This window comes from Tenebrio molitor, chromosome 8 (genome assembly GCF_963966145.1).
Source record: "Tenebrio molitor chromosome 8, icTenMoli1.1, whole genome shotgun sequence".
In the NCBI taxonomy this organism is placed as follows: Eukaryota; Metazoa; Arthropoda; class Insecta; order Coleoptera; family Tenebrionidae; genus Tenebrio; species Tenebrio molitor.
This window is the reverse complement of record NC_091053.1, coordinates 1,455,969-1,482,270: the sequence shown is the minus strand read 5'-3', so window position 1 is coordinate 1,482,270 and position 26,302 is coordinate 1,455,969. Positions and strand designations below refer to the sequence as shown.

Sequence of the window (26,302 nt, the reverse complement as noted above, 5' to 3'; positions counted from 1 at the left end):
CAGTCGTTTTAATTAAAAAAAATAAAGCACTAGACAATTATACAATTTTTTTGACAATCCTAGAAAATCATAGAAAACAGCTGTCAACTCGCCGTTTCATATTTTGTATAAAATTTTTAAGCGTCACTGACAATTCAAATCAAGGCGTCAGTAGTGTTGCCAATATAATTTGAAGTCATAGTCCACTTTAATTATAAATTGAAATGACCTCACGGTCTTACCAACGCATGAGAAAAAGACCGGTAGAAGATGATCAAGAAGGACTGTTTCAGTTGGTAATACAATTATTAAGAAGATTTTTTTATTTGGCTATTTGGAACACGCATCTGTATGTTTTGTTGGTTCATTTGACAGATATCGGGCGTAACATAACAGCGACAGAAGTTACTACTCCAGTTGTACCATTTAAAAATAAAATTCAGTATTACCAACGCAAACAGTCCTTCTTGATTACCTCGTATTTTGTTAAAATGGAAAATTGCATACATATTTTCAAATCCACTGAAGTAGTTTTATCATGTAACAGAACAACAAAAAAATCTTATAAGAAGTGAAGCAATTACAAATTTGTGATAAAGCACAATTACATAATACCGGGTGATTTTAAATGAATGTGACTTTTTTCATAGGTTGGTTATTCTGCTTTTTAATGTGACAGTTGACATAAACACAGGCGTCCTCGCCTATTTGACACAATTTATTAATACATAAAATGTCAAAATGACGTACGTACGCCAATGTGTTGATCAAGGTATCAAGTTTGCCAAAATAATTTATGAAAAATGTTCCCACCTTAAGAAAAAAAGTCACAATCTTTTAAAATCACCCGGTATTTGTGATTACGTATGTTGTTTACTTTATTACCTGTTTCCTGTTGGCACTAGTGATACATTTATTAGCCATGCCAATACAATAGGTATTTACATTTTTAATTAATGGCGACAAAGATCTCATAACCTTTATTTCACATTTTGACAGACAGGACATTTTTGTTACCAAATACCGGGTGACTTTCAATGATTGAAATTATTTTTGTTCGGTTGGCAACACATTTACGATTTTGTTGGTAAAATTCAAATATGACAGTTCAAAAGTCAAAATAAATCAAATTGTCATTATCACGATTTATTGATTTGCAAAAATTCTAGAATCTTAACCAAGAAACCGAATCAACAGTCAACTCTTTGACAAATGACTAGAGGTGCCAATTATTCGGGAGTGCCAACCCACTAAATTAGTTTCAATCATTAAAAGTCACCCGGTATTTTGAGTAGGTACACTCTCAGCAAAAGTTCAATCACCCATGAAATAAACGGTAGTTACTAAATTTTCGCCGACCTTGAATGTGACAATTCTGGTGTATACTGGATTGTTTGTAAATGTGTTTTTTCTACTTTGCTGTTACAAAACAATTATTGTTGTAAACATTGATCGTTACAGTAGACATATTTTGCGCAGAGACTAATCCTAATCTCGCATTTCTGGTGGGATACATACAAAATTGTCTTCGCTTATTTTTAATTTGTTAATAACAATTAGAATTAGAATTCGAATCCTCCAAACAATATGACATGTGTTGCCTGTTAGCGCCAAGACGTACCGCATTACGTGTCCAAGTGGTGATTCTGTATAGTAGTGCTAGTCTTACACATTCTTAAGTGCGGACCGCACCCCTGCAGATTGACTACGCGCCTCGATCAGTGCGGACGCATTATTATTTAAGCTTTTAAGATTAAAAGCTAACATTGCCAACCACGACAAAATTCCCCAAATTTGAAAATTGTCAATTTTCACTTAAAATTGGCGTAATGGGACAAATTAGAAAAAAATGTGTATGATGTTACGTTTATAAGGCATTTTGAAGCAGTTATTCCTTCATAGCACTCCTCGCAAACTCGTCGTGTCCTAAACCCGTGCGTGATATAAAATGTCTCTTATAAGACATGTATCATAATATACTATTGTTACCAGATTTGACGTAAACATAACTAAGAAACAGTCAATTTCAGTTTCATTTTTAAAAATAATTTTAATTTTTTTTAATTTGACCACATTGGCACTCCATGGCATCGACTTTGACTTCGTTGGATTCCTCTTTTCGAGACACTTCCGTTGAACTATAAATAGGATACCCTAACACTTTTAGTTTTTAAGAAAATCGCGAAAAACAGAGGCAGCAGATTAAGTTTTGAACGACTAAAGCAAATCTCTCGTCTCTCGATGTCCTTTCAAAGAATAACATCGTCTTTTTGTCCAGCTCGCTTTTACGGAGCCGCAGTCTTTTTTGTAGAGGTAGAGGAGAGGAGTGAACGAAAGAAACACGTTTAGGGCGTGAACGAAAGTGGGACGAATTGCGGCCGGCATCACCTATTTATCGGACAGTTGGGACCAAACGCGGCGCGAACGGAGCCCACTCATTGGTCCACCAATGAGCGTGAACAAAACCGAGACGCGAACTATGCCTCGGTTTCAGTGTAAAAAAGGATATTTTAACTCTTTTCGTTGTCAGGAAAATCGTAAAAACAGATTAAATTTTTTTTGACAAAAGAAAACTCAACCGATTAGTGCTTCCTAATTATAGACCTTATGGCATTGAGTTTGAAGTCCTTGATTTCCTCTTTTCGAGACGCTTCCTTTGAGCTAAAAAAAGGATAGGTACCTCAACCAGCATTGTAGTGCCATTGCGCCCAAGAGATCTCATTCCTCAGTGATCGTTTTTATTTTTCGCGATCTCGATTCTTCGTCGGTCATCGTCTGATAAAGCTTGCTCGTTTTTTCGCCTTCCTGTCGAGATTCTCTAAATGCTCATTCCGTTCCGACCTTCTCTCCGGTATTAAATGCGGGCGCCTCAAAAAACCCGAGAGTCCGATTAATTTCCTGTCGGCGCTTTTTTACCTTAGCGCACTTGTTTCTCTCGAGACCCATCGAGACGCCCATCTTCACGTCGTCCCATGACCATGTCGCGGAAAAACCGAAATTCATCGCGATAAATTACCGGGAATGTTGTCGAAACGTTGGTCCGCTTGACTGACCGCTTTATGTCGTCTTATTCGTTTTTTCCTTCTTCCACCGGGTCTATGTTTGTCGTACATATTTAGTGTTCCTCGGCTTTTGTGTTTGACTTGGCAATTATAGTTCTCGAGATTCCAACCGGCGAGGACTGGTTTGACCGGCGCACCGTGTTTCTGCTTTTTACAATAATCCCATCAAAAATATCGTCCGTCGAAGCTGAAAAATCGACTGGAAATTTGTCACCGCTTAATTATGGGAACCGACCGGACTTTTTACCGGTGTGACGTCACCTGGTGCGACCTTGGGCGCTCGCGAAAACTTGCCCCCGAACAGTGGCGTGCCCCAATCTATTTTATTTCCCACGGTTTTGACAATTGACTTTCGAGAGCGCCACCGCCAAAATGTCTAATTACCGATTATTACTGATTGATTTCATGTTGTATTTCCAGGTGCACTTGCGACGAAGGCTACACAGGACAGAACTGCGAGAGCGAGTACATACCCTGCGATCCCAGTCCATGTTTGAATGGCGGACAGTGTCGCCAACGTGATAAGCATACATATACCTGCGATTGCCCGACCGGTAAGTCATTCGACGATTTGCTCATTTTTCACCGGAGTCATTAAAACCGAAAAAAATGTACCTCTTCGATCATTATCTCTGCGAATTCACTTTCACCTTTCACGTGCTATTGGGGTCTAGCTGCAAAAAAGCAACACAAACGAAATATATAACGTTTTTCCATTCGAAAATAATGCAGTTTTGTTGGTTTCGTTTTGGAAATTAATTTATTTAATTGGAATGTTTGTCCGTAAAAACTTGTTTACTTCAAATTAAAATGTCTTAATAAGTCGAATTAATTGACGGTTTTCCAGAGACGGCTTCCTGCTCGGAAATTCGCCTAGATTTGGCGTGATTCAGTTTTTGTGGGACTTTCTACAGACAGATTCTTTCGCGGTATTGCGAGATCCGTAAGGAACGGTGGCCCCAGATAAATCAGTCACTTACCGAATAGCCTCAGACATAATTAGAAATTATAGGAATGTCGACAAGAGATTTCTCCCTAGGATTTAGGGATATTCGTTACATAAATTTGGTTAGGTTGGAGGCTATGTGGTTTCTGGTGACAAACAAAAGATATCGTAACCATGTCAAAAATGTAAGGCAGACATTTTACTCGACGTTTCAAACGGCGATTTTTTTTAAATTTACGAATCAAAGAACTTGACCAATAAAATTTTATTGTTAGTAGTAAATAAGGGAAGTTATTGCGTGAATAAGAAACGAGTGATGGGCCGTAACCGTTTTATTGTTTAAAAAGTTTCTTGTCAAGGCTACAATTTACAACACTGCAAAAAAATATGATTTTCAAGTGATGTTTTAACACACTGTTTATTTATAACAATAACAACAAATTTGTTTCAATGAAAACACATACAATTTTAGGGATAACAATTTAAATTTGGCAAGCGTGTAAAACTCAGGGAATGTCGGCTAACTTCATAAACGAAATAAAAAGACACTGGGCCGTATGATTTCCCATTCGTTAAGCCTTTCATTAGCTAAATAATTGATTAGACAAAGTGAGGGTATATGCCAAGCACTATGTTAGACAGAGACAAAACAATTTAACGACGTTCTTTAACTTTAATGAAAGGGAAATCATACGGCCCACTGTTTCTGAAATTAAAAAAAGTCCTGTAATCTGCAGTCACTTGTTTTTTTACCTCTTTACAAGAAATTAATCAACCCAACTGACTGAATTCGTATCATAAATAGTTAATTTATTCTTTAAGACTATTTTTGCATTTTTAATCACACAAAGAATGACGTAACTGCAATAGCAAGTTGCAGATTGTGATTAGAACTGTTTTCGCATGTCTACCAACTGTGAAATTCAAAATGTCTTAATTATTCCAACTGTTGTGTGTACATGTCTACCAACTGTGAAATTCAAAATGTCCCAATCATTCGCCCTGGTACAAATTGGCGTCAACAAAAAGTGTCGCTGCTAATGCGTCGCATTATGACTCTTCCAATTAATTTCACAGTAATATACGACGATGCCGAAGTATGCTCCGATGAATCATTACCGGTACTTTTTGCGATCCATTGTAATATTCCGTATTTATGAGGGGTAATAAAATTTTATTGGTTACAAATGTTTTTGCTCGGCCGCAATAACATTACAACGGGTCCATTCCCCGACACTGCTCGGCATTCCACCAGCACAAGTAAAAAACGATTTCGCCTGCAAATGGGGCCCTCGATTCGTACCAGTTCGGTGTTTTTCACGCACGAAAGCTGTGCCCCGTTGTGGGTCAAACGGGCAAACAATTTGAATCTAAAGTAACGCACGATCTGACGTGTTTAATTCAAATCGTATGCATCTCTGGTCGTTGTCGTGTGCGCTCTCCGAGAGATGGTCATCGTTTACATGGAACGCCGCTCATCCTGTAATAAACATGTCGCGGGAGCGGAGAAATTTTAATTCGGTGTCGGGTGCCGGCAGTAACTCGGCAAACCGATAATTAGCGTAATTGGGGGCCCCCAGCTGCGGTATCGATGGAGTCGGACGCTGTCACTTTTGACATTTGTTGTCCGAATCGTACCAACTTCGACAACTGTCACTTTTGACATTTCTTGCGAACAGTACGAATTTCCTCGGTTGTGTGTGTGGCGAAGGACGAAATGATCATGGCGCAATTACAAATGAATCGTGAGCGCGGTCCGGGGTTGGATTCGAATCGAATGCACGAAGTGTAACAATGACATTTGACAGCCGGTGGGTTGGCGGGCGTGTCTTGGTGACTCGTCGCTGTCGCAACCGTCAGTTATGACAGAATTGTCTTTGGCAAAAAATTTCGCATTAACAGCGCCATTCTTTAATTAGCTAATTTAAATAAATATTAGCCTGCATATCTGGCGAGCGATCGTTCTCATGACCTAGGCCGGCGTTCTTTCTCTTTCTCGCCTAAGGGTGTGGTGGATTTCGTCCGAAGGTTGGTCGAGACACCCCGAGGGCCGGAGTGTCGTGCACAGCGCCTCCAGAATCTCGAAGAGGTGGTTTTCGTGTGTCGGGGAAGTCAACTGAGCAATCAAAACACGTGGTTGTCATCAGTCATCGGTACAAGTGCCCCCGCTGGGACGGGAACAGTGCGCGCGCGTACGTCGAGTGCCGCGAGGAAGTCGGCTGAAGAAGCACGACTGTGGGAAGGTTTCTTCGCCGCCCCACCACCGCTCCACCGAGTCTTTGTGTTGCGCTCGGCGATCATAATAATAAAATACACATAACGCATCTTGTAATTGTGAGCAATTGGACATTGTCGCCGGTTGAGACCGATTGATCGACAATTAAATCGGCCGTTTTACGTGTCAAATGTCAAACTGTTATCGTCCGGAGGAGGTGTTTCGCACCAGTGCCGGTTTAGGAGTTCTCTCTCGGCGCTATCTAGAGCGATTCGCTTTTCCCACGGTTACTATCTGCAACCCACGCTCTCTCACTCTTTCTCGCTCGCTCTATCGCTTATCAGGACGAAGAGATATTCTTTAACTGCGGTTTCGTTTCCGGACACATTTTAAACATTCCGAGATACTCATGTAAATAATTGTTTCGGAGTTATTGTCGGAGAGGCATTTCCGAAGGAGTGGAGTCCTCACTGCAGGTGGTTCTGTACCAATTTCACAACTGGCACACCGTCATCTTGCCCCGATAAAAACGAATTACAATGTAAATTTAATCAAATGGTAAAGAAACACCGCTGTTGTGTTTTTGACAACAATTTTACATTTTCTATTATTTCGAAAGTTTATTGGAGATTGAGAAATGTCGTTCGATCTCAGTTGCGCAAGAACTGATAGTCATTGATTTTACGACTGTTTGCAAAATATAATCGTATTCAGTCTGGTTTTTTTCTCAAGTAAAACCTACACTTGCCCCGTTCCCAGCATAAAACTTCTGTCGACACCTTAAAGTGTAACGAAATAATAAAATGAGGATTTATGCACCTATCGAGACAGATTGACAGATTTATTTGACCCCTTTCTCGTCGTAAATTTGTGAGAATTAGTATGTTGGTGGCACTTTCTTCCTCCAAGTGCTGTCTCGATTTTGAATGTAACGAGACCGTTGAATTCCCCACTTGAATGATGAATATCGGCAAAGCCATCAATAACGAAGGAATGTCTGAGTTGTGATGTTGCATTGTGCGGGAACCACCCGGGGATAGCACGCTTCGTATACGGTTATTGAGTAACCGCTTGACCCCGATCACTTTTTCCTAACCCGTGGGTCATCCGTTTGCGTTCTTTTTCCGTAACGATTGTGTCGATTTTCAGGTTTCCGCGGGACCAACTGCGAAGAGAACATCGACGATTGTCCTGGACATCAGTGTCAAAACGGGGGGACGTGCGTCGACGGCATAAGCTCGTACACGTGCCAGTGCCCGCCGACGTACACCGGGAGGTTCTGCACCCAGGACGTCGACGAGTGCTCGTTGCGGCCTTCCGTCTGCCAAAATGGCGCCACCTGCACGAACAGCATAGGAAGTTTCTCATGTATTTGCGTCAACGGATGGACGGGGCCAGACTGCTCGGTCAACATCGACGATTGCGCCGGAGCTGCGTGCTTCAACGGGGCCACGTGCATCGACAGGGTGGGCAGCTTTTACTGCCGGTGCACTCCGGGGAAGACCGGTAAGTTGAGGGACGAGCAAACAATCTCGAGAGGTCCCTAACACCTGCACAAAAGTGAGGTTAGGAATGCTTCCTCACAACTATCGGAAATTATCACGCTCTGAGACGTACTCGATCTTGGTAGGTTTCGCGTTTCAACAGTACGTCGGATGCTGCTGCAAACGAAATCGTCGATTTTTCCATTTTTATCTGTTATTCGATGACAGTTTTTTAGTAACTTTTACAACGTAGGGTTGGTACGATTTGTTTTTCGCAAATGTCGGAAAAATTTTGTTTCAAATTTGTGTTTTCCCAGTAGTAATTGACTAATTGTTAATCGAATCAATTTTACCAATAATTTATGAGGTAGTAGTGTGAACAAGATGAATTGTAACGATTTTGAAGAAAATTTCTGTAAAGGCACGCATGAAACACTGTTTGCACAGTTTGACCTCGTAAAAATGGAGACTTCCCTTAATAATCCTCAAGTCCAGGAAAACAACGTGAGTACGCGTTTAACTTTGTGCAATTAATAAATGTGTTTTAATTGCACCGAAATTAATTAGGAAGTTTTAATTTGCATGTTGGTAACAGTGACGTAAGGAACTGTTGGCGACGTTTGTATGACGTGAAGTTGCCGTGTGTCAACAGAGAAACGAAAAGTTATTATTTTGTTGTGATTTCCACGTTTGAGGCTCGGATTCCATTCAAATAGAGTTTATGGAGAGAAGAACGGCTAAATCACGAAGACGTGAAAAGTGCCGCTTCCTCAATCCTCGCATCGCGTCGATTATTTCCATAATCGCATATCATTCGTAATTGGCTCGTTGAACGTCCGTAATTATTGTTTGGTTTTAAAGGTGCAATTTAAATTAATTCCGAGCTCACATTGTGGCAATTAGTCTTGTCGAGGAGCGTTCACGTTGAGGTGAATCGTAGAGAGCCATCGATTTGATTTATGACGCTCCAGTCCATCGCGAAAGATTTACAGTGATGGTCGGACGCTCCACGTTGTCCTCGTATCCCCCGACACTAAAATCTTGTCGTTTCCAGGCCTCCTGTGTCACTTGGACGATGCATGCACCAGCAATCCGTGTCACGCCGATGCGATTTGTGATACCAGTCCCATCAATGGTTCGTACACCTGCAGCTGCGCTTCGGGATACAAGGGCATCGATTGTTCGGAAGACATCGACGAGTGCGAACAAGGTAAGAAGGGGACGCCATTTACGGTCCTACGGACTGAAATCGGCGCGGAAAGGTCGACCGACCGTGACTCGACGATTCATAATCGCAATCTAAATAACGCAGCGTCCGTTTGTTACACTTTTTAATAAGAGATGACAAAAACATAAGCAGGTATCGCAAGCCAGAGAGAGACCTAGGATCATTGACCTGGTCACGTATTAAAATTCGTTGCGCTGTTGTGGGCATGAATCTAAAATAAATCAATCTGTTGGTATTATTTGACCAAGCCAGATTCCAATAAGCTGTTGACGTTAATTCGCGAAAAAAAATCGCCCGATGACAGTGGCGTATCACCAATACCAACAATTTCCATCAGGTAATTTATAGACGTTTCTCTTTGGAATTTTATCGAAGGTGAAAGCAGGGCGTGATTTCTTGTTTCAGATTAAGTCAATTGTTGGAGGGTCCCAACAATAGAAAGGCGAAAAAAGCAAAATTGTAAACAACAGCAATAATAAATGGCAAATAAAACTTGTGTGAGAGTGGATGATTATTTCTTTAGTTTAGTTCCGCTCCAAACTTTAATCATAACTTGTTTTTATTTCGAAGAGATTTTCGTGGTGATTCACCAGAATGCGAGGGTTTTTCGTGCTTTGCCGAGGCGACGCAAAAACGTGTAAAATCCCGCATTTAGATAAATGCACTAATAACAACAATAAATTTTGCAGAATCAGGAGAACTTAACGCACGAGTTGCCCCACGAGAAGTGATAGTTCATCTCCGGCGAAAGTGTTAATCGTGTGGCCCTTTGCAGTGATCGAGCATATTCGCGTAAAATGGCGGCGCCGTCGATTGTTGTTGATCGGTACAATCGAATCGGTAGCATTGTGTAAGCACAAACTCGGTGAATCGGCGGCGTAATTGTACAAAGGAGTCAGTGGCGTAGTCATTGGTAAAGGACGACGTTTCAGGTGTGCTGTTCGATTTGTGTTTAATATTGCCGATCGTGTTATTAACCGCGGTAACCAGTTATTACGCGAGGCAAGTGGAAATGGCTTCTTAAATCATTACATAAATTGTAACGAACAGTCCGGTCTATGAATAATATTGTAATAAAATGTAGTTTTAAGATGAAACTCATTCGAGAACGTACATGATTTAGTTGTAGTATTAGGAGTGATTATATGGAAGTGGTAGCGCGGTCAACTTTCTCTTCTTATTGGAATTAATCCGTTCAGCCTTATTATGAGGCGAACGAATATCATGTTGCGGCTATTTACGATTTGAATACCATTAATCATGTTTATAATTATCCATCCGCAATATGGGATAGACGGGAGATTGCCATTTGAAATTGTGCAGATAAGACAATTTTTCTCTTTCGAAATTCCGTTTCGGCAAAAAATCGTTGCATAACGAGCGTGGTCATGCCGATATTCGGGGCTAATTCGTCGATTGATATCCGGCTGTGCGGAGGTCATTCCGCGGCGGCGTAGGTGGACCGGTGTCGTAATCCGTAGGTGTCAAATCGGGGAATCTCGCGGAATCGCTCAACCCGACCGTTCTCGTTCCCGGTGATTTATTAACAGCGAATTTTTAGTTGGAGACGTCGAAAGAACTTTATGCTAATGGAGGCGTTCAAGCGAGAAACTCATTTCAGTGTTTTGTCCCAAAGAAACGGAGGGAAACGCAGAAACGATGAAAAAGTGTTTGTTGCGCTCGCTGTCACCAGCTGAAGAAGTCTTCGGTACATCCATCCGAAGAAGAACCGGCGCCCGTTCCTGCTCTCGCGTTGATGTCGACTTGGCTCGTCAAGCACGTCCATGCAAATTAATGTCAACCGCTGCCGTATTCAACATCAATTTGAGCCTCTGAACGGCGAGTTCGATAGCCTCGGACAAACACGACAAAACAAATATATCGGTTGTTGTGTTGTGTTTAGTTAATGAAACGCGATGAATGAGTCGTGAGATTTGCTTCTGGAACGAATCCGGTGCGGCGAAAATCGCGCGCTCCGGTGAAAATTGGAAAATGGAAGAGGCGGATGGACGGTTTCGTGGTTGGGCTCGAGCGCGAGATCAGAACGATAAGAGTTTAATTAATCGACGTTAGATGCTTGAATGACGTAAGGACCGCGTAATTGTTTACGGGGCTTTTTCACAAATAAATCAGCGGCGTCCTTGTCAGTTGATATTTATTTGTTCGGTGTAATCTCTCTGAGTACATAAGAGGGATAAAATATTTATTTTTTGTTGTCAGATTATGTGGACGTGCAAGGTCTCTCGAAAAATGTACAAATACATAATCGGATCGGTGTGTAAATAGAAAGTTCCAATAATTGGTTTTATATGGAAGAAATTATGACTTGTGTGGACCGTTGTTCCGCTGGTGTACTTCTTCCTTAATTTTGAAATTAATCTGGCTCGTCATGATTGTTATTATAATTAGGTAGTTTTTAATAAAGTATCCGGAACTAAGGCACGAAACGGATGTTTATTTAAACGAAACAAAAGAATTAATACTAATGATAATATTATGTAATAACAATAATTTTTTATTCATTATAAATTAATATGTGAATTAAGACGAAGAAAAAAAAACTTATTAACTTTGTTCACGCCTTGAAGATCCACCACCTGTGGAGTTATGTTGGTTTCACAATAATGTCGCAGATACAAATGTTGGCACAACTGAAATGTCGATTTAAATTTTTGTTTTCTCCTAGAACAAAATTCAACAGGATTGTCACGTGTATTTTTGATGTAAATTGCGGTGTTGGGGAATTTTTGATTTGTAAACAGGAAGGTGTGTTAAGGAATTTAGTAAAAAAAAAACCCTAATTGATTAGCAGAAGCAGTAAAAAGTTTGTTTTTACTAAGATGGGTTTTGTGGTTTTTGTGCAGCAGTCACACAAAATACAATAATATTGTTGAAAAAAGGATTTCGGTGTGTTGGATAAGTTGTGGTTATAGGAACTGTCAAAATTGAAATCTATGGAAATAATTATCTTTTATTGTATTGCATACATTATGTAAACGTCAGCTGCCAACTAGGATAACAAATATTAACCCTGGAACGGTACCCGGGGTACTGGAGTACCCCACGATTTTTTTAAAGTTGTGTTACGTTTTAATTAATGGCAGCAGCTATTTGAAACTCCTCATATTTTCACTACATAAACTAACTTAAATTTATAACGAATAGTTGTCATCCTAGCAGGTGTTGTTTTTTTTTCTCAGGCATTCTGGGGTACATATGTACCCCAGGGTACCAAAATAAGAGTGGTATAAAATTGTTGAACACTAGGACATTTGTGCTAAATTTCATTTTTATGGTAGCACATTTCAATGTATAGCTAACCAATTTGTATTATTTAGCATGGCTAATTTTTCTAATGATAATAATGGCGTAAGAAAAAAAAGCGCTAGACTTTTCGAATTTTTATAACTTGCTTGACACCGTTGAAATTTGATCCATATGGTGCTTTTTTCTAATCCTAATACACCAAGAAAGGAAGAGTTCCCAAATACATAGAAGGTCTTCCCTAAAAAAATTTCGATAGATCTAATTACACTCACATGACTGCGAGTCTTGAAACGTCGAATTTGCCGTCTCACCTTCGCGAAATTATCTGACGAATTCTAAAACTGAACTACCTGAGGAAGCCCCAAATTCTGTTCAACAATCCTCTGTTTGGTGTACACTTTGTCCCAGGACCAAAACCGAAAAACTGGAACTCGGTGCACCACCAGCAATCAGTTTAACTGTATACAACACCACAAAAAGGTGTGCCCAAATTACTGATTTTTTCAAATTATATAAATATAATTTTTGTTGTTGTGTTAATTAAGGATGATATTTCACTCTCCCTTGTTAAATATTTTAATAAATCTAGTTTCAGTTGGAAAATATAATTTTTTAAATTGGGGTACATTTGTACCCCAGGGTACCGTTTATGGAGTTTTTTTGATGGGTACCGTTCCAGGGTTAAAAAATCACAGTCGCATATTTGTCTGCAGTAAAATTTTCAGCAACAGGTGGTGAAGATAATTTCATCGTAACTGTATTGTGGACAGTTCTAACGGTTCGCTGACTTTTTCCCTTCTTATAGTGTTGACCACAACTTTTTCGTTATATTTTTTAAAATAAAATGGCATCAAGATTTTGAAAATTGTTTTATTTCATTATTATCATTGTCCAGTTATTACTGATTTCAATCAATGCATAATAAAAAAACTGGGAATCTGTTTTTCAATCAAAGAACCAGCACCTGTTACATCATGTTGGCAAAAAATAAAGTGTTACCAAATTTGGCGTTAGTGGATATAATTTTGTCTGATTGGCTACACTGTACCTGGCGTCTGTCATTCTCAAATATCATGCGATATTATGCAAACTCGTGTTTACAAAAATAAACTTTGAAATTCGATTTTTTTCTGTTTCGACTTCAAAATACTCCGGAAATTACCAAATCTCTTGGATGCTGGCGTGAAACTCGCAGTAGCCCGTTGCTGTCGTATCTTCGGTGTAAATTGCAAGGTTGGTGGTTCTGGACTGTCAAAAATGAAATTTTTAATAAAATGTTTGTCTCGATTTGTAACATCTAATAACAAAATAAATTGAGGTTATGTTTTGATTTTGTTTTTTTATTTTTTTTTAAGTGAGAAATGCAGCAACTAAGAAACTGCTAAGGAGCTGCTGTATCACAAGTTTGTAATTTATACCAATCTTTATAACTTTTTTTTTTGCTCCACATAATCATTTGCTATGGCCCTCTTCTCTCGCGCTAATAAAAACACTCCAGTTCGTTATGAACATTTAGAACTTTTCACCTTAACAAAATATTATTAAATTTGCGGTTTGTTTGACAATATCAGAGATGGTAACCGGGTAACGTGAAAATAACTATCGAATGAACCAACCTAGCAATTATAAGTTTGATTTTGACAGATTGTACACTTTTACGATATCAATCCGAATCAATGTATTGTTCATTCATTACTTTGCAAAAAGTAGAAACGTAAAGATTGTTTTAATAAAATTGTTATTGCAAATAAGGCGTTAATAAGATTGTAGTTTTTATACTCATGTTTATTTATTTTATGGCATATTATTACCGCACACATTCAGACTCGAGCACATTTCATATTAATTTTTCCCAGTAATTATTATTCATAATAAATTAATAAGAATATTTTATTACAGCATTAATTACTCTTTGTACCTTCATCTGACAATTTTTTTCTTTTTATTATCTTCAAATTCTTGTGAAGTCATCAAATTAATTAAATTAAAACACTTTTTTTTTAAGTGTGTAACATTTTTTTTCCTTACTTAAATTCAGCCTCTTCGAATTGTTTGTATTGTATAAAATTGAAAAATCTTTAATGAACGAATCACTTTAAATTGTTAAGATGATGAAAAAAAGTAATTATGTAATTGGGTTTTTTGAAAAGTTTCTTTACCGTGTAATGAGCCGGGAAAGCACGCCAAACATTTTTATTTGTACACACGAGAATTATTCTTCCATTTTATCGTAAATTATGTAATATCTGGACGTTAAATCTGTTTAATAAACACAAATAAGTTAGTCGTGATTACACAAATTCGGGATAGGCCTCGTTGTGCAAACTTCACACACGTGCGATTATAATATCTATATCCCACTTGTTGCGTAAATAACTATTTCAATTCAAGAGTTAAATAATATTTGAGAGACTATATATTTTTTTGTGGATGTTGATGTGCATTGTGTTAATTTTGCAGGTTCCCCCTGCGAGCACGACGGCATCTGCGTCAACACCCCCGGCAGCTTCGCCTGCAACTGCACCCAGGGCTTCACCGGACCACGATGCGAGACCAACGTGAACGAATGCGAATCCCATCCTTGCCACAACGACGGATCCTGTTTGGACGATCCTGGAACGTTCCGATGCGTTTGTATGCCTGGTGAGTCTCCACACAAAAACCTAATTAAAACCGAAGGAGAGTTCACCGGTTTGTTCTTTTCTTCGCCGAAGAGACTCACTCGTCGAGTTAATATCCCATTTATGGCACCGGTTTCAAGGATCGCCTTTTGCCTTGTTGTTCTTCGTTATCGCGACGGATCGCGCTGTTGTACGAAAAAATTACGAAAAGTAGGAGGACCGCGATTGTTTTTCATGTGTGACCCCCTCGACCGGCTGAGTCATGACCAAGAATGACCAACAATGGACGTTTTGAGGAACGGGACGTGATGATGGAGCGATATTCGCGAGGTCTTAGATTGTCTTGGAGTCATGACACCATGCCGCCTTTTATTCGCTCGTGTCGACCAGCTTATTGTACATGTGCGAGGGAAAGTCGAGGCGGTTCCGGAATGTCAACTCGCCGCCCCCCGACAGCGGCGAGTTGTACGTTTCGGCAACGTAGGAGGTAACCAATTTTAATATTAGCGAGGATTTTGCTGATTAAAGGTTGCGCTAGGAATAAATGTGAGAAAAATGTTACTTCAAAGTCTACATTGTTGTTTTGCGGATGACGAAACGGTGGGTCCGACGTGTACTCTACCTTCTCAGAAAAATTCCAAGACGTTTCAATAATCTTTTGCAATTTAAAAGAAACATTCTGCTGCTTTCATTTACGTTCACACGTCAAAGATCCACCACCCGGTTAAACACAAAATATCCCTAGGATCTGACGACGATACAAGTTGGCACAACTGAAATGACAAGTTCAGTTTTGCCAAATTGATTCTTGCAGTGATATTTTGAAAAACAATCTGATCTGTTTTTATTTTACAGTGGAAGAATAAGATGGTAGAAGTATTTTTAACAATATGAAAGTAAACACAAAAAGATGAAAACTGAAGACACTACACGAGATTTGGTAGTTAGTTCGGTAATTCGTCAGTAATTGCGTCCATTAGTTTGGAAAAGCGGAAATGAATCAACAGTTCGGCTCTAGGCCGTATTGTTTGAGTAACGTGATAAGTTAAGTCTGCTCGACCCTGAGCGTCAAATTACCGAAAATTTTTGACATTTACCGAAGTGAGTCGATTTTCGCGTGCTCGTTTCACAATGTGACTTTTTGTTTTTGGCAACGTCAAATGTGAGAAGTGCCATTTACGGTCGAAAATCGTGTTTCGAAAGCATATTTTTTTCCCCGAAGAACACGGCGGAATTGAGTAACTCGAGTTACTTAATTTATCGTACCGGTTGTATTAATTATCGCAAACATGAAAAAGCACGATAACCGTAATCCGAACACATGTAACGTCCAATTAACAATGAACGTTGTCGATTCGTCGAACGAAAGAGTGGCGGAGCCGAAAGAAAAATTGGATGGAGTCGAATTCTTGTAATTTTCGAGGCGGATCTTGCAAGAATGTCGAAGTCAATTTGTGTCGAAGTCGGATATTTGTGTAATAACAAAAACGGTCAAAACGTAGTGACCTCTCGCCAATCATGCACTTGTGGAAGAAGAGAATCTCGCATGCAGTCCACAATCGCCTTATGAATTAGGTATAAACCTTTATATATCGGTAACGGTTGTTGTGCAACGAAGTCTCTTGTAAACACGCCCATACCTAAGCTTTCACGGTATCCACCTTCTTGGGTCGGTGTGTTTTTATAAGACTCCCACGTTAGAAATAACCCGCAGCGTTAGATCCGTCTCTCTTCCAAACATCCACTCTAATACACCCATTATATCATTAACCGCAGATTACTGGACAAATTGAAACGTCGCAAAAGAGCCCGGGAAAAAAATGTTCATCATGCACAGTCGAGTCTTTGTGCTGGCGCGGGTCGTGAGGGAGTGTTTTTCGGTCGGGCAAATCAGCCGAATTAGACGAAACGCCAGATCGAAGATAGACGCGGCCAAGAAGAGCGCCTCTATTCAACAGAGAAATGCTTCATCACGTCGTAAATGAATAATTAATATGCATCTTGCTGGGTACGAGACAACGTCGACGATGCCGCCCAAAACACAATCAAGCGCAAGGGCATTGTAACCTGTAATTGAATAATGCGCCGCGTTTAGAATCCGCGTTCAATGACACACAAACGTCTTCGGATTGTTTAGTAAATTACAACGTTCGAGTCCGGCCGTCGAAGAAAAGCGATCCCGGAGTCGGCGGCGGGATAACAAAAACAAAATGCTTTCACGGCGGATTCCGCACAGCGAATTAATTTGCATAGTGGTTTCTGTATACCCATGGCGAAACTCGTTTTTTTTCCCCGTTCTTTCTCTCTGTCCGTTTGTGTTTGGCCGGGATGATAATTGGCCCCATTCTCATAATAACGGTGCGATCTTTTCAGTGAAACTGTGCGCCTCCATTGAATCTGCATCTCGAGTTAATTAAAAGGAAAATTTTCAGATTCACTGCCCGACACGTCGTTTTTCGTTTTTCTAATACGTTCGCCTGATGGGATTTTATGTAAACGAGTCCCAACGCTATTAAAACGGTTTAATTAACGCTGCCATGAGACATTTTTGTCCACGCGGTCGGCTGTGCACCGTCGACCCCGCGTTACGAAAGAATTTTTCTAATTTGTCGCGTCGGATCTCGTTCCGATCTGAAATTCTTTGGTGATGGGACGAAAAAAGCGAATTTACATACTACTTAGGTACATAACTTATATTCATCGATAAATCATCACTTTTCATTAATAAATAAAAAAATGTGTTTGTTTTTTTAAGTTGCATTTTAATGACAAGTGACAGAACAAATTTGACCGACTCGGTCGGTAAAGTCGTAAATCTATCTTGATATTCGAAGGTTCAAAATGCGTTTTTGGTGGTTTTCGTGCAAGTTTTCTGGATAGAAAAAGTAACAGTTCACGACGGAATGAATAAATAAAATTGTTATTTTCAAAGTTGAGTTCATTATTGTCCGTCCACTCGATAAAAAGTTAGTTCGCAAAGTTACCATCTAGTACTTTCTGCTTTGTAGTGTTGGCAACTTTGATTTACTGACGCAATGACAGACAACCAGTTTTTGAATTACTTTTTTTTTTGCCAAAAAACCGTGATTCCAGAACGAAACCGAAGGTACAGTTGCATTTTATATAAAAATACTTTTGATTTCATGCTCACGCATAATTTAATTTGATGTTTTTGTTACTTGACAGACTTTGATGACGTTTTAACCTTATTTGCTTGTCCCCCAAAAAGACTTCCACCACACCGTTCGGAAAATTAACACTCGGAGGGAATGGACGGATAATAATGACTTCAGATTTAACACTCGAACAGATAATAGCAGCAGCGGTGCAACCGGAAAGGGGACAGTGAGTTATCGGTGCTTCTTTGACGGTGATCGAAATCAGTTTATTATTTAAATAAAAAGTACAATTTGAATCTTATTTCGTTCTATTTATCACCGAGAAAGCTTGAGAATTGTGCGAAGATTAGAAAATGAGTGAAACAGCTCGGGGGCAATTTATCGGTTTGAGTTTGCAACAATAAAATCACCTTTCTTATCTTCACGAGATAAATCAGAAACGCCCAATTTTGACCGCCTTCAGGCGAGCATAATTGCAATAAAACACCGGTGTCCTACTGTCGACTCGAACCAGGTCGAAATCGACGTTTAAACTGCGTTGATTTATTACTCTGACACGTTCACATGACCAGCGCGGGCTTCAATTGGCCTTTTGCGAAGGTTCACGTACTAATAACCGCACAACATCTTTATTGTCTGATCCAGTAACTGTATTTTCCACAGGAAGCTTCTCGGAAAATTTCGTTTTATCGATAGGTAACGTCGACTTTCGGTTTTGTTGGAACAGTTGCGATTTTTTTTATGTCCGTGTAAATATTTTAATTCGGCTTAGATGAGCGAGTTAAGTGCGACGACGTTATAAACATGGCTGACATATTCGACTCGGTATGACATGCTGCGTTCCCGTTATTACGGATTAAATGAGAACCGGACAAATGCGGTCTTGTGATGTTTTTATTGGCCATCAACGTGATTGCATCTTATCCCGGTCGGATCGGTTCGAATGTGGTCGACGTTTTCGTCGACGGAAGCCTGCGGTATGCGACCCGGCGCGGCCATCAAGTGGCTAAGGTCACATATGTGGGCTAGCCAGCCAGCCATCTTCCCTCGTCTAGATTTGTGAACGTTTCAGGTTTCACCGGCACGCAATGCGAGATCGACATCGACGAGTGCAAAGACAAGCCCTGCCTGAACGGCGGCGTCTGCAACGACCTCATCAACTCGTTCAAGTGCAGTTGCGCCATCGGCTTCACCGGCTCCAGGTGTCAGATCAACATAGACGACTGCATCTCGAGCCCGTGCCGGAACGGCGGCATATGTCACGACTCCATAGCGGGGTACACCTGCGAGTGCCCCCCAGGATTCACCGGCCTGTCCTGCGAGACCAACATCAACGACTGCCAGTCCTCGCCGTGCCTCCACGGCGAGTGTCTCGACGGGGAGAACTCGTTCAGCTGCACGTGCCACCCCGGCTACACCGGCTACCTCTGCCAGCACCAGATCAACGAGTGCGAGTCGAACCCGTGCCAGTATGGCGGCCTCTGCCAGGATCTGGTCAACGGGTACCAGTGCCTGTGCAAGGCGGGCACGTCGGGACACAACTGCGAGATCAACGTCAACGAGTGCTACAGCAATCCGTGCCGGAACAATGCGAGATGCGTGGACGGAATCAACAGGTAGGTTGGGGTCCGGGGCGGAAGGGCCCGTCTGCAAAACGAGAATTGTCGCGCGACAAGAATTAAACGACGGCACGTTTTGCCGACGAGGCTTCTAAACTGGGCTCTAACAGTCGTTTTGAGATTGTCGCACTCATCTAAACTAACACTATTCTCTTACATGCAACCAGTAACGACCCCTACAGCCTGTAAGTTTACATGCATATTTTCATGACGTTACGTTGTACCGAGCGAGGACAGTTTTAGCGCCATCTGCACCACCAACAGCTAATTTACGAAATTCATTCTACCAGTTGTAGTCGTAGAATCAAAATTTGATTCACCGTAACAAGTACTTTTGACACGCCGACATTTTTGGTCTGACAAATTGTTATGTTCAGGTGTTTTATAATGCAGAAGCTCTGCAGGCGTTTTTTGAAGTCACTACTGAGGTATTAAGGTGCGAATGTTACAGCTAGTAAGGGTTTTAAAAAAAGAGCGATTATAAAATTTTAATTGGAGAGAAGCATTCAGGATTTTGTCTCGTGTTTGGTTAATGTTGACGAAACGTTTTCGTTGGTAAGTGCCAAGCCGGTAGGTCTCCAATGGATCCGCCTTCCCACACAAACATGATTCTCAAACAAACTTGTAACATTAGTAAAGATGGATTTGATCTTGACATGTTTAAAAGTGCGCTGGAAGAATAGAAAAAAAAAGTCGAAAGAAAAATGTAATACTATTTTGTGAAGGTGCTTGTTATCTAATAACTCTGAAAGAAATATAACGCAGCAAGCTGCCAGCTTAAGAGTTAATGAAATATGTGTAAAAAATGTTTAACTCGTAACTAAAAGATCTGACCTTATGACATTTCTTAATTCTAATATAAATTTTTACGATACGTTTTTTTTATTACTATCCTTCCGATGCAGCTGAAATCTTAGAGTAATTAAAAACGTCAAGTATTTAGCAATGGGTATTTTAAACATTAATATCAGCATCATTAAAAAACGATTAATGTAATTATTAGACCTTTTATAACATATTTGTTAAACGCGGACATATTCCCGGAATGCTTCAAAATTGCCCGGCTTACCCAAGTTTGTAAAAAAACAATGCCTTTTGAGTAACGATGTTTCGGCAACACAAGATGATGTGCACTAACCTTTTGGAGAGTGATGAATGATGATGTCAATTCCCCAACAGGAACTTTTGTTACCACCGGCCCTCTGGAACGGTCAAACTGTCGATTCCATCTTGGGGGCCGGTGTTGGGATTTGTTGACCGATGCCTCTTCCACGCCGGAGTGGAGCTTTTTTGTCCAGCTCGCTTTTACGGAGCCGCAGTCTTTTTTGTAGAGGGAGAGGAGAGGAGCGAACGATACGAACACGTTCGGAGCGTGAACGAAAGTAGGCGGATTTTGGCTGGCGTCACCTATTTATAGGAAAGTTGGGAGCAAACGCAGTACGAACGGAGCCGTTCTTAGCCGACCAGCCGACTATTTTGTGATCTAACAAAAATCTCGAATAATCAAAACAACCAAAAAATACAAGGAGCTGAACGATGGGCACGTAACAAAAGACATTTTTTTTTCCACAAATTAATCGAATAACACATGACAAGGTTCCGTTTGGGTTAAAAAGAAACTAAAAAAGCCATTATCCAATTGCGGTTACGGAATTTTGACCGTCATTTTTCATGTCAAAATAGTTGCGAATATGTCACCAATACCCTATTTCAATAAAGTGCTGATAATTGGTGCGATTCTGTTTAAAATTTACCAATATTGCTATGATATGAAGCTGTTGATTGGTTTGATCTATGCAAAATCAATGTTGTTCAGTTACAATATTGCTAAATTTTGAAACAGAATCGCACTAAATATCCCTGTTCCAAGATGGTGAAAATGACAAGTCTTGTAATTGCAATAAGTGAGGTTACGAATACGTAAGGGTCGCTTTACATGTCATGACAATGGAATAACAAATGGCGACCAAAATTCAGTGGCCGGAACTGTACTATATAAATTTAAAAAACGTGTGGGCTGTCAAAAACAAAATCGTAGTGGTCGTCAAGTCAAGTTATTTTCACATTACTCGGTTGGTACCTGGTTTTTTTTTTTTTTTTGAAGTTGTTTGTTTTAATATTGTCAAACAAATTGCCTAAATGTGTTAAAAATTAAAACAACTAATAGTACGGTCGCGATCAATAAATTTTGGGAGATAGTGCCTTCGTGCTGTCATATATTCTAAAACGACCTTTATATATTTAACCTCAATTTAATTGTTGTGGCAATTATGAAAATATAAATGTCAAATGGAATAGAACGAGGTTTTAATTAATAAAAAATATAAAATAAATAAAAATTAAAAACTTGAATTATTTTGTTATTTGACACTTGTGACAATTTCAATAAAGCATGATTTTAGTTGTTTTTTTTTTCAAATTTGCCTCCATTTTGATTTTCTAATAAACATATTAACGAAGGCGACGTCATCATCTCCGATGTTCACGGAACATTTTACGAAAATTTTTTGGTTGACAAAGCTTGATACGCAATTATTTTGTCATGCATGTCAGTTTAAATTATATAGAAAATGTGTTAAGAACAGGAAGTCTCCAGTGGAAAAATTTGACCGTATTTTTAGCAATTTGAGGTATTTCAAGGGACGTACATGCAAGATTATCTTCCATATTCGTGGTTTGTGACACAATTTGGATAAAACAAACGGCGACTAGATCAAATGTTTACTTTTAAAATGAAGACTACCAACCGCCACAAAAATCCCTAAATCGACTGAAGTAAACATTTTTGTTTAAAAACGGCTTGAAAATGGCAAACTACAAAAAATAGTATAAAAAAACTCGTTTCATAAGACCTTTAAGCACTCACTCATTCTTTAAAATAACTCGTGGCTACGTCACTCGTTTTTTAAACTTGAATTCATGCTTCAAGACTGGTCTTACGGTTGGCTTCAAAAAAAAAAAAACGGGAATTGTCAGAAAAAATTCTGTCGGATTTTATTAAATTTTTATAGTTTGAAACGGCCTTTTAGAATTTAGGTTAAAAAACTGCACTTATCTGTCAAACAGACACAAATTCACATAAACTGCCAAATTAAATTTCCAATTCACATTAGGTCAAATTTCATTTCCCGTTTTTTTTTAAGCCAACTGTATGAAACTTGTTTTTTAATATACTATTATGTGACAGAACAATGATGTCCAAAATCTAATGATCGCGGTAGTACCAATACTACGGTGCGATCAATTAAAAAATAAATCGAGTCGGCGTGTTACCTGTGGCAACCCATGCTATAGCATAGGCTCCAAAGCAAACTCGATTTATTTTTTTAAATGATCGCTCGGTATATTACTATACCAGTTGCATAAGGCAGATTTCGGCTTCATTGCTCTACAATGAATGTATTTTTTTTTTAATATAAATTAAGTACCTAGTGACTTTTATTTTAATGGAATTGGGTTGGTATTGATGAAACAATGTCATTTCATTGAAAATTAAATTTCAAATTGTCTCCCAAATGTTACACCCCCTTAATAGTTTATTTTGATCCTGCAACATGGATTCAGATTCAAATGTCATCCCATTTAATATCGATACCAATACCATATTCAATAATCACTAGAAAATTGAAATTTGTGCAACTGTTTTTAGTGTCATAAAATGCTCATTGTGACACCAAAATAGTAGAATATCTATTACTTTATTCTGATAAGTGTTTTACAATTATGTTACGTGAATTAGACGTCAAGATGTATTTGGGAACCTGTAATAAATGCGGAAATTACCGTAACAATTGTTAAAAAGCATGAAAGTGACTGTCAATTTAATAGTTATCGACCGGTACTGGACATTTGAATGAATCGAGAAGTTGGTATTTTTCTTGTGGCGCTAAGACTTTCTTCGCACGTCGTAAAAGCGTTCAACGCGTTTTTCTGACTTGTCCATTTTCTTGCAGCTACAACTGCGAATGCCTCCCCGGCTACACCGGCAAACACTGCGAGAACGACATCGATGAATGCGCTTCGAACCCGTGCGCCAACGGCGGCGTCTGCATCGACATGGTCAACGGTTTCCGTTGCGAGTGCCCCCGGGGCTACTACGACGCCCGCTGCCTCAGCGACGTGGACGAGTGCAATTCGAACCCGTGCAAGTTCGGGGGTAGCTGCGAGGACGGCGTCAACCAGTTCATCTGCCACTGCCTGCCCGGCTACAGCGGCAAACAATGCGAGATCAACATCGACGAGTGCGCGTCGAATCCTTGCCAACACGGGGGCATCTGCCACGACCACCTAGCCTCCTACACGTGCGAATGCCTGCCGGGCTACACCGGCATCAACTGCGAGACGAACATCGACGACTGCGCCATCAACCCGTGCAAGAATCGCGGCACTTGCATCGACCAAGTCAACGACTACAAGTGCGTCTGCGAGCTGCCCTTCACCGGACGGGAGTGCGACGAGAAGCTGGACCCGTGCTTGCCGAACAGGTGCAGGCACAACGCCAAGTGCACCCCGAGCTCCAACTACAAGGATTTCGCGTGCACTTGCAGCGGGGGATACACCGGGAGATACTGCGACCAAGATGTCGACGAGTGTATTGTTTCGAAGCCTTGCCGCAACGGCGCCACCTGCAGGAACACCAACGGGTCATACCACTGCATTTGCGCGAGAGGGTACGAAGGGAAAGACTGCTCGATCAACACCGACGACTGCGCTTCGTGTAAGTCGATCGATCGATTACCGTCGATTAGGTGTCTGATGGTGTAGGTATTACAGATCCCTGTCAAAATGGTGGCACTTGTTTGGACGACATCGGCGACTACACTTGCCTCTGCGTCAACGGATTCGAAGGGAAACAATGCGACATCGACATCGACGAGTGCCTGTCCAATCCTTGTCAAAATGGCGCCACTTGTAACCAGTACGTCGATTCGTACACTTGCACTTGTCCGTTGGGCTTCTCGGGGATCAACTGTCAGACCAACGACGACGACTGCACCGAAAGCAGTTGCATGAACAACGGGACCTGCATCGACGGCATCAACTCTTACACTTGCATCTGCAGGCCTAGGTGAGTCTCGGCTTGGACTCTTCGTCGACAGTTCTTCAAGCGTGTTGTTGTTGCAGCTACACCGGTTCCAACTGTCAAAATCGCATCAATTTGTGCGACAGCTCGCCATGTCTGAACGGCGCCACTTGTCAGGACCACACGACGCACTACACTTGCCATTGTCCCTACGGTTACACAGGTAAAGACTGCGGCGAGTACGTCGACTGGTGCGCCACCAACCCCTGCGAGAACCAAGCGACGTGCAGACAAATCAAGAATCGTTATCAATGCTTGTGCGGCGTGGGTTGGACCGGAAAAGTGTGCGACGTCGAGATGGTCAGCTGCAAGGACGCCGCGTTGCGAAAGAGCGTCCCCTTGAGGTCCCTCTGCAACAACGGAACATGCGAAGACATCGGTAATTCGCACAGGTGCCACTGCTCGGACGGCTACACCGGTTCTTACTGCCAACAAGAGATCAACGAGTGCGATTCAGCACCTTGCCAGAACGGCGCCACTTGCAAGGACCTGGTGGGGTCGTACTCCTGCCAGTGCGCCGAAGGCTTCCAAGGCCAGGACTGCGAGCTGAACGTGGACGAGTGCAAGCCGAATCCTTGCCAGAACGGAGGAACCTGCCACGACCTCGTCAACAAGTACCTGTGCAGCTGTCCCTCAGGAACTCTGGGACTGCTGTGCGAGATCAACATCGACGACTGCCGACCGGGAGCTTGCCACAACAACGGCACCTGCATCGACAGGGTGGGCGGGTTCGAGTGCAAATGTCCCCCGGGATTCGTGGGGCCGCGATGCGAGGGCGACATCAACGAGTGCCTGTCGAATCCGTGCTCGAACGCCGGGACTCTGGACTGCGTCCAGCTGGTCAACGACTACCACTGCAATTGCAAGGCGGGATTCATGGGGCGCCACTGCGAGTCCAAAGTCAACTTTTGCGCGACCGCACCGTGCCAGAACGGCGGCATGTGCACCACGATACACGCAGGACACAAGTGCACCTGTCCCGAGGGATTCTACGGGAAGAACTGCGAGTTCAGCGGATACGATTGCGACTCGGATCCGTGCCAGAACGGCGGCGTTTGTCGCATCTCGGACGGGGGCGGGTACGCGTGCGATTGTCCAGTGGGAATCACGGGGACGAATTGCGAGATCGATTCGTTGAACGAGTGCAACAGCAATCCGTGCAAGCATCCGGAGGCGATCTGCCAGGACAAGTTGGGAGATTATATTTGTTACTGTCCGGCGAAGCATGTCGGAAAGAATTGCGAGGTTTACGACAGGAATGCGCCGGCGGGACAGGGGCGCGCCGTCACCCCCAAGATGGACATCAACAATTTCTATGCTAAAGATCTGGTAAGTGGCGTGGAGAGAAATAAAATTAAAAGAGTTTTAGACGCCGGGGTGAAGTAGCATTTTGTAAAAATCCACGGAAGTACAAAAAGAGTTATTAAGAAGATGTTTTTGATACAGGATACATAATTATAAATGTCTCTTACATCGTAGTTGGCCGCCTGTAGTACATAGCGTAACTGTACTATCCTCAAGGTCAATTGATATGAATACTTTTGGGTCCTTAAAAACGAAGGGAGTGAAGATGATGTTATTTAAATTAAAAAAAAAATGTTGCAAAATAAAATCGAAACAAGAAATTTCGCTTATTGAATCGATTAAAATTTTGCTGAAAAGTGACAACAACAATGTAT

The 26,302-nt window shown here is 41.1% G+C and overlaps 1 protein-coding gene and 1 long non-coding RNA gene across 3 annotated transcripts in view; one reads left to right on the top strand and one right to left on the bottom strand.

Annotated features, from left to right (window-relative positions):
* N (neurogenic locus Notch protein) overlaps positions 1–26,302 on the top strand; it is a 55,743-nt gene that overhangs the window by 23,984 nt on the left and 5,457 nt on the right. Inside the window, exons 5-13 of one of the 2 annotated variants that reach the window (XM_069056930.1) lie at positions 3,462–3,595; positions 7,352–7,708; positions 8,741–8,896; positions 14,642–14,824; positions 18,994–19,537; positions 19,708–19,725; positions 23,494–24,257; positions 24,314–24,608; positions 24,665–25,952. In XM_069056930.1, the coding sequence (XP_068913031.1) occupies positions 3,462–3,595; positions 7,352–7,708; positions 8,741–8,896; positions 14,642–14,824; positions 18,994–19,537; positions 19,708–19,725; positions 23,494–24,257; positions 24,314–24,608; positions 24,665–25,952 (3,739 nt within the window). The remainder of the gene's footprint in view (positions 1–3,461; positions 3,596–7,351; positions 7,709–8,740; positions 8,897–14,641; positions 14,825–18,993; positions 19,538–19,707; positions 19,726–23,493; positions 24,258–24,313; positions 24,609–24,664; positions 25,953–26,302) is intronic. The other variant, XM_069056932.1, reaches the window with a different exon arrangement.
* On the bottom strand, positions 7,030–8,054 carry LOC138137509 (uncharacterized). The gene is made up of 2 exons (XR_011161766.1): positions 7,820–8,054; positions 7,030–7,752 (listed from the first exon to the last, which is right to left on the bottom strand). It is a non-coding gene; the product is annotated as an uncharacterized lncRNA (long non-coding RNA).